General features: G+C 44.2%; 1 protein-coding gene across 1 annotated transcript; it reads right to left on the bottom strand.

The window, feature by feature from the left end:
- Positions 1 to 4,127: 4,127 nt before the first annotated feature.
- On the bottom strand, positions 4,128 to 8,611 carry LOC123133707 (alpha-1,3-arabinosyltransferase XAT3). The gene is made up of 5 exons (XM_044553129.1): positions 8,454 to 8,611; positions 7,981 to 8,076; positions 7,814 to 7,867; positions 6,397 to 6,450; positions 4,128 to 5,529 (listed from the first exon to the last, which is right to left on the bottom strand). The coding sequence occupies exons 1-5, from the start codon at positions 8,560 to 8,562 to the stop codon at positions 4,370 to 4,372; spliced, it is 1,473 nt and encodes a 490-aa protein (XP_044409064.1). The 5' UTR covers positions 8,563 to 8,611; the 3' UTR covers positions 4,128 to 4,369.
- Positions 8,612 to 8,997: the final 386 nt, after the last annotated feature.

The following is an 8,997-nucleotide window of genomic DNA, read 5'->3' on the forward strand; positions in this document are numbered from 1 at the left end:
TCTAGGTAAAACTGGAGGCATATCCACATCCACCCAGATGTCGATATTATCATCATCATAATAATCTTTGGGACGAATATCAAATCTTATTCGCATTCCCTCCTCAAATCCATATGCCTTGCAGAGAGCTTCCCAACTAGAGCAACCAAAATGGGAGCGATCGACCGCATTGTAGAACTTAACAAGAAACTCATAACCATGTTTAGTTCTTAAGTGAGCCCTCCTCGTCTCCACATTCTCAAAGTCATCTAAACCAAAACCAAGCTTCTCCAATACATATGGTCTAGCATGGCACGGGATGTACTAATCGAATTGAAAAAAATCCATAAATTACACGTTGAACAAAAGAAGCACAAGTGATGATATTAATTATGATGAAATGCTCGTCGTTGCGTACCGTACAAACATCAAAGGTCTCTTCCAGCTTCACGGTGAAAAACCTATCATTTTGCAGGTGGGGAAACCTGTCGCACACGCCCCGGTCATCGTAGCAGTACCCGCACTCCGGGATCCCATCGTCATCAGACATCTCCTGTGTTCAAAATTCAAAGATTATAACTTGACGACAAAACCCAAAAATCTGGCATGACCTTTGCTAAAAAAGGACATATCGAGCGCCTGAAATTTGCCGGAACGGAAATTAATCAACATTCCGGCAAAACATAGGGCACTTATTGATGGTCATTGCATTTCAATGGTTGAAAATATGGGAAAAAAACATTTGAAAATATCTTATATATAATCCTAACACTAAATAAACTAGTTTTATTAACTACTTACTAAATAAACTAGTTTTATTAACTACTTACTAAATAAACTAGTTCTATTAAGCAATTACTATAAATAAACTAGTTCTATTAAGCAATTACTATAAATAAACTAGTTCTATTAAGAACTTACTAAATAAACTAGTTGTACTAAGCACTTAATACAAATAAACTAGTTATATTGATCACTTACTAAATAAACTATTTCTGTTAAACACTTGCTAAAAATTCTACTACCCTAGTTCTACCCTAAATTTTCTTACTTCTATTTTATTCAGAACACCTAAAATAGTCAAAAAAATATTCTATTAAAAAACCTACAGTCTACAATGTCTACATTTGAAAATCTACATTTAAATTACCTATGATTTGCAAGAACAGAGACAAGGGAAGGAGGGAGGAGAAAGGAGGCGGAAGGGCGGTGGGAGGAGGAGGAGGGAGGGGCGGTGGGAGGAGGGCTGCCGGTAGAGGAGGGAGGAGGGGGCGACCGTGGGTGGAGGGAGGAGGGCACGATGGGAGGAGGAGGGAGGAGGGCGCGGTGGGAGAAGGAGGGACGAAAGGAGGGAGTACCTCGGTGGTGGACGGACGACGGCGGCGGCAGCGGCGGACGATGACGGGTATCGGCGCGGGCGAGAGTGACTGGGGAGGGAGAGTGAGTGAAAGAGAGGGTCGGCCGCGTGGGGGGATAAGGTAAGCTTAGTAGTAGCACGGGTACAAAAACACGCTGTGGCTAAGGAGAATAGCAGTAGCGCGGGGCTAGGATACGTGCTACTGCTAATTGTAAGCATGCAAAAATGCATTGTCTGTCAATACAAAAATACATTGGCCATCAATGGTCTTTTTTGTATAATCTGAATTGTAAATATGAGTCTGCTCCGGTAGGAACCGGAGAGGACTCATATTGCGGCCACAAATTCTACACATAGAGTTCACTGAAGACCAAGTGGTTGTGATAGTTTGAGAAGTAACATAATTAAGCTGATAAACACCCTGTTTGCGGAGCGAGGTGGGACTAAACTTGTGGGCTGAACTTAGCAGTAACGTGCTTTATGGAAAGCCGCTACTGCTAACATCTATAGCAGTAGTGCGGCGCGTAACTGCTATAACTAGATTCACGACGAGGTCATGGCAATTAGAGCAGTAGCGCTGTTTGGATAAGACGCGCTACTGCTATTTTTCTTTCAGCAACACGTTTCCCTGGCACGCGCTACTGCTATGTAGCAGTAGCGTCGTATTTTAAAGAGCGCTGCTGTTAAGATTCTGTGTATAATGTTTTTCCTAGTAGTGCTACTTTGTCATGGCCATCATAAACAACTTTTTAAGAAAAGTCAATATTTATGAAATCGTAGCCAGATCATCAAATGGTCTAAGGAGATGGAGAAGGATATTGACACAGAGGAATTATTAGGAGAGCATGGGCACATTCAAAAGGTGTTGGCCAAAATCATCAACAAGGAGGTTGTAAAGGAGGATGGGAAGTTCACTGCGAGCCAGAGTCAGATGAAGAACGGCTTCAGCGTGTCGAAGACACATTTTGTCATCGGTTGCCAACGACTAGCCAAGTCGAGACAATTTTTCAAAACATCTTCAAAAACTATTGATTATGTGTTTAGATATGCATGTTTGTTTCCCTGCACTTTTTATACTCACTGCTTTGCTTCACTATTATTTTTATTTATTGCAGCGACCTTGTAATAATGTAATGTATGCATATGCGTGCTCATGATTGTTTGAATGCTGAGACAACATTCTATATTTGTATTGCAATGTGATGATTAAATGCAAAATATTGTAACCACGTCATTAAAATGCTGCCATGACAGCAAAAGATGTTGTAGTGGCAGGAAATTTTTCTACAGGCCTAGACCATTATCAGTGGCGGGCGCCAAGAGCGCCTGCCACTGCTGCTACGAACAACAGTGGCGGCCGGGCGGAGATAATAGTTGTGACGGGCAATATTTCCCACCCGTCGTTAAAATACGCTCACTAGTGGCGGGCACACACCCGTCACTGATGCCATGATAACAGTGACGGAAGGTCAGTGGCGGGCGGCCCCGAGTGCCTTGCCCGCCATTGTTGGACTTTTCCACCCGCCACTGCTAGGCTATCTTGCAGTAGTGGTCATCACATCGACAATACTTGTATGCAGACTGCTTCACCCACTATAAGACAAAACTTTAAGCCTATGTCCTTGTTATGAATTTGGCTCAATATCACGCATGCAACGCCTTCATTAAGCTTAGAAAGTGCTTTGCTTTTGTCCATCAGAATGTACCTCATGATCAAAGTAAGAAATTATGCAGATTGTTGTTCTCGTCAAAGCAATATTTAGTTATGATTAACATAAAAAGAAGAATATGTTATACCAGTACGTAGTATCCAGGCAACGTTTGCTTTCAATCATCTAATAAAAATCAGCTATCCCACTCTTAGATTGCTTTGTTTGAGTGACCAATCCAATCACAAGGGTGCATGGATACATGAGTGAAGATAATTATGTACCGAACATGTAAGATCAACCAATTTATGTTAAAACTTAAAACTGCAGTGCTTTCTGAACAAAATTATGTGCGCATCATGACACCAAAAATAGGGTCCATTGAATAATCTTCAGCCTTAGGGCATGCTAGCAGCAAGAATAGGGAGTTCAGATTGAATGGAAACGAAAAAGGCAGCAAGCACCCAGTCAATTCTCTTGCTACAAGTGTGCAAAAAAAGGACCAGATTTTTTTATTTTGGCCTCAAGGTATCTCAATCATTAATTTAAAAAAAAATAACCTTTTATGCTATCGTATTCCACAAAACTGGTTTGTAAAGTATGCTACATTGGTAATGAGCAAGGTTTTGGTTACCGAATGAGGCATTTTTACCTAGGGGGACTGTTACGTGGTTACCACGGTTACCAAGGATATTTTGAATGAATTCTACAGTTGAATTTTGAATTCAAATAAGTGAATGAACTGGCATTTGAACCAGAAACCTCTCAAAACAGGAACTAGGTTGCTACCAACACACCAGAACCAACTCTCATGGCATTAATTACATCCTACATGCTTTACTATAAATTGAGTGTTTAAATTCAAAAAATTCAAAAAATGATACTTTTTGCTTGGTATATGGATTTACTCAGGGCAGGGAAATATGCGGTAACCATGGAAAATCTCGAAATTTCGACTGGCAACCAAACCTTGGTAATGAGCGACGAGACGTGATTCTCTAGTGTGCATAGGGCTAGATTTGGAGTACGCGGTGGGTTTTGATGTTTGAGTCGAACACATATAACCGAAGCCCATTATATAAATGCACCATAAAGTAACAAAATAGACTAGACAAACCCGGTAGGCTAGAGACCATATCAGGAAGGAGACGGTCCGAGTGTCCATGGGGCAAGGGGTGCCTGGTCCGGCCGTGGTGCTGGCCGAGATGTGTCTGATGACCTCAACCGACTTGACACCGATCTTACCATGTTGATTTAGTACATGTGAAAGAGTGTCTAGTGATGGTGAACCTTATTAACAAATATCGTCTCTCTCATTTTCTTTCTACAATGATATATTCGCGTTTTTTCTAACACAAAGGAAGAACATTCTTCTCTCTGCCCCCTACTGCTGGCGTAGGTGGTCGAACGCTTGCGCCAGGGTTGGCGCGAAGCGGGTGGTGTTGATGCGGACATTCTGCTTAGCGAGGTAGAACTCAAACGTGTTGGTCCAGCCGCTGCGGTGGATGGAGTCGGGGTCCTTGATCGCCGGGTGCTCGGGCCCCAACGTCTCCAGCAGCGAGCTCTCCTCCACGCTCACGCTGTAATCGAGGTACTTGAGCCCCATGTCCGTTACGGGCTCGCTGAACTCCGCCCTCGCGATGCTCTCTATGTTCCCGTACGGCACCACCTGGATCAGCACGCCACCCGGCGGCAGATGCAACGCGTTCGTCAGCCCGGCGCCGTGCATGCCCAGCAGCACGTCGAACGAGTTCACCAGCCGCGCCTGCTCCGTCTCGGACGCGTTGGCCCGCAGCTCCATCACCACTGTCTCGAACCCCGCCGCCTCCGCCGCTTGCGCTATCTCCGGCTCGTTCAACAACAGGCGGTAGTGCCCCCGGTGGATCAGTAGCAGCCGCGGCTTCTTGTCCGGCTCCCGGGTCAGGCTGACCGCGGCGCCGCGTGGGAGACCGTAGGTCTCGTGCAGGAACCGGGTGAAGTCCGCCATGGAAAGGGGTCCCCCCGGCACCAGCTCGGGGACAATGGTCAGCTCCTTGTCGACGCGGAGCCCCACCGTGACGTGCGGGAAGCACCGCACCTCCGGGTCGCCGTCCATGCCCACCCAGGCGTGCCTGGACAACCCCCGCAAGAGGGTCTCGTACTTGACCAGCCACTCCGGCCTGTACTGGATGTTGCTGATCAGGAACGTGACCTCGCCGCGGTACCGCCGCGACGCGACGAAGAGAGGCACCAGAATGTCGGTGTAGTCATGCCAGTAGTTGCCCGCGTGCCCGGCGATTGCGAACAGGACGGCCGGCATGCTGTGGGTCACCGTGCACGGCGGGGCGGCGGCCCGGTCCTGCAGCTGCGTCACGGTGACGTTCTTGACGATGATCTCCGCTTTCGAGTACGGCGAGATCATCCACTCGTGGCGCTCCTTCCAGCTCGCCGGGACGAGGGACACCGACAAGGCAGTGCCGTTGGTGCGGACGTCGCCGTCGACTTCGCAGGTTTCAGAGTGACCGAGGGTCTCGCTCTCCGTGGTACACACCACCTCGCCTTTCTCTGTAGCAACACGCCAAAGAAAGGGAAAATCTTACGATGGTTAAACAAGCTTCATTCATCGGCATAATCTCGCCATACTAACAAAGTTAGCTCTAGGTTCTAGCTAGGTTACCACGTAAATCTAAATGCTCAAAAAAAAAAAAAGGTTACCACGTAAATCTATCCTCATCGTCAAAAGATACGGTCCAACCTGTGCTCCCTGCACGGGCTAGCAATCCTACTCCCTAGTATAGGAGATATTTGTATTTTAACAGAGATAAAAGTATTGTTAATTCATTTTAATTGAGGCCTGGCTAATCAATACATATTTTCTCTCTCGTATTCATTTCATCTTCTAACACAACGTCTATAGATAGTTTCTAATCTTTGTCAGGTTGTGATTTGTATGCGTTTTTACCACATTCGTAGTATTTTTCCCTTTGCATCAGACTAAACACCTACGAGTGAGTATGTGTATTATTTGCCCTTTGCCATCAAACTTCGCAAGTTAAGTTTAGCATCCGAGACACCGTTTACAGTGTTCGCTGTTTCCTATGCATTGACCTAAGATCCCATAATGCATATTTGTCTTTTATGAGCATGGGGCAAGCGGTCATGGGCTAAATCAATATTGGATAGCTAAATCTGTTGCCTAGTAATTGACAATCAAGTCGTGATTTGGTACTCAGATCTGTCAGACTTTTACTTCTATGTTACTTTTATATCAACACAGTAATTAACACCAGATCTTGAAAAAAAAAATCTCTCGGGTCGGCCTTACGCTCAAAACAAATGATTTTTCCGTTTTACCATTTCCTTGGATATTCAAACTAGCAGAGCATGCTCAAATTTGATCAATAGTACAAAGAACAAGAGTGATCTGCTCACCTGAATCATGAATCGGCTCTTTGTCCAAGATCGGCTCCACGTCAGAAGCGACGACTGTAGATTAAGCAACAAGCAAGAGTTTGATCTTCAGTTTATAGACTACACATAATGGAAATAAGCATGGTTGTTGGCATGCACAAAGCAACACAGATTGGTAGAAGCGCTCACGTATTAATTCACTGGCTAGGCAACTCGTGCCTGTGTGTATTTAGCCATGATCAAGATCGAGATGAGATTAAGTTTAGTACACCGTTTACACTGTTCGTTGTTTCCCATGCATTGACCTTTGATCCTATCTTTTGGAGTGCTTTCATGAGCTTCTGCCAAGCGTCCATCGGTTAATTCAATATTTGCTAGCTAGATCTGATATTGACTTCTCTGATTTGCAGTTACATCGTGATTCTCAGTCAAATCTGTCAGACATTTAAAGTTTAAGTCAACTCCCATAATTACTGTCTAGATTTCTGCAACCCACTTAGAGCAAGTATAAGAGCAAGTATAAAAAGGTGATGTAGGTGGGCTCTAAAAGTTTAAATATTATATTTTTGCTTAGTTGGAAGAGAGAATAGACGAGAGGCGAGAAGCGGGCTACTACCTCCGTCCGGGTTTATTGGTCTCCATTGTATTTTGTGCCAAATTTTGACCATAGATTAAACTAACAAAATGTTCACGCATGTCACCAAACATTATATTTTTAAAAACGATGTTCAAATACGAATCCAATGAGATAATTTTTCTTGACATGCATTAACATTTTGTTAGTTAAATCTTTAATTAAAATTTGGCACAAACTACAAAGAGGACCTATAAACCAGGACGGATGTAGTAGTTAACAGCCGGCTGCAACACGTGCTCCTAGATACTTTGTGAGAGAGTGATGTGGGCCATGTATCAACAAAGTAATACATATTTAAATCCGCCTATTGTACTTGCCGGCTATAAGTTTGGCTATAGATGACGTGGCAAGATCATATAGCCAGCAGCTGGCTATATTATTAACCATGCTCTAACAAGCAGGTTGTTGTGAGGATTAGAATATTGTATGTATGCTGAGTTGGATGAGAGAGAAGGGAAGCGGGCTATAGATTAAGAGCCGGCTGCAACACGTGCTCCAAGAAATAACATTAGATTGTAAGATGGGCCATCTATTAATGAACTAGGACTACTTTGTAAATAGCTATAATACATGTTGGCTATTAGATTGGATAAAAATGACGTGACAACTTCATATAGCCGATTGTTGGCTATACTCCATGCTCAGAGATTTTATTTATTTTGTGGGGAAAAAGGAAGTCCTCAAAACAAATTATTTTCCATTTAATTTTTCCTTTTTCCCGTTTCGTGATTTCCGTGGAAACCCAAACTAACAGAGCAAGGATGCAAATATGATCAAAACAACGGGGGTGCTAGCTCTCACCTGGATCTTGAGTCGGCTGCTTGTCCGCGATCCGATGCACGTCAGAAGCGACAACTGTAGATTAAGCAACAAGCAAGACTTGATCTTCAGTTTAGAGAGACTAGAGATAGGCAATAAGCATTGCTGCTGGCACAAAGCAGCACAGATATATAGGTAGAAATGCTCACGTATTTCACCAGTAGCTTTAATCTGTTGTATTTCACCAGGGGCTTTGATCAGCTGTTTATCCGTCATCCATTGTGATACTGCCGCCGTAGTGGCAACTGCGTGCATATTAAGCAACAAGAGAGAAGTGTTGCCGTCAGTCAGCCTATGCTATGTACTCAAAGTAGAAACATGAACATAATTGTTGATAGATATATAGTACTTGTCCGATACATCCGTATTTAGAGAAATCTAAGACAAATAATTCGGGGTGGAAGGAGTGGTAGAAGATAGCCAAATTGGTCACTAAAAGGACAAGGATCCTAACACACATACGATGATCTGTCTTTTGCTAGTTCGATCCATACTGGTGATGGATAGATCACCGCATCTCTAACAATCACAGCTACACTAACGTACCACTAACAATCACAGTAATTAGCTAGCTGTGGAATTAACAAGATAAAGCAGACGCATGAAAAGAATGCATCCTTACCGCTGAGGCTGCTGATCGCCTCCTGCTGCTGGACGAGGAAATAGACGAGGAGCACAAAGAGGACGCCGGCGACGAAGCCGACGTTGAGTGAGCACGCGCTTCTGCTCATGCTCGTTGCCTCTTGCTTCAGCTTGCTGGACTGGTAGAGTGGTAGTAGTGCTAATGAGTGAGGACGCGGCCGCGAGGGTTCGGACTGGGTTTTATATTCTGGAAAAGTACCTAGGGCACATTGTTTCTCGCCAGCGGGAAACCCACACTAGAATTGGTTCCAACTCCGAATGCACGTTGCTAGGAAGGTCTTGGATTCTGGGAGCGGTGATTTGGTGTCCAAGTGCATCTACACCTGGATGTCCACAGTAAATTCAACAAATAGAACTGGTTTTCTTGGCATCAGAGATGCTCTACTAGTAATGCATTAGCTGTGTGCAAAATTTCATGGTGATGGAAATTCGAGGAGCTTTAAATTTCGGGTCTCAAAGAAACTTTAAAAAAAAATGTTCAGAACTGATTTTGTCTTTTCTGCTGAGGGCTCCTGGAATGTTCA

The sequence above is a fragment of the Triticum aestivum genome, chromosome 6B (assembly GCF_018294505.1).
Source record: "Triticum aestivum cultivar Chinese Spring chromosome 6B, IWGSC CS RefSeq v2.1, whole genome shotgun sequence".
Classification (NCBI taxonomy): domain Eukaryota; kingdom Viridiplantae; phylum Streptophyta; class Magnoliopsida; order Poales; family Poaceae; genus Triticum; species Triticum aestivum.

Coding starts and splice junctions, on each gene's coding strand:
- LOC123133707 (XM_044553129.1), bottom strand. CDS start 8,562: ATGAGCAGAAGCGCGTGCTCACTCAACGTCGGCTTCGTCGCCGGCGTC. Junction 6,451..7,813: donor GCAGCCGACTCAAGATCCAG/GTGAGAGCTAGC, acceptor CTTAATCTACAG/TCGTCGCTTCTGACGTGGAG. Junction 5,530..6,396: donor AGAGCCGATTCATGATTCAG/GTGAGCAGATCA, acceptor GTGTTGCTACAG/AGAAAGGCGAGGTGGTGTGT.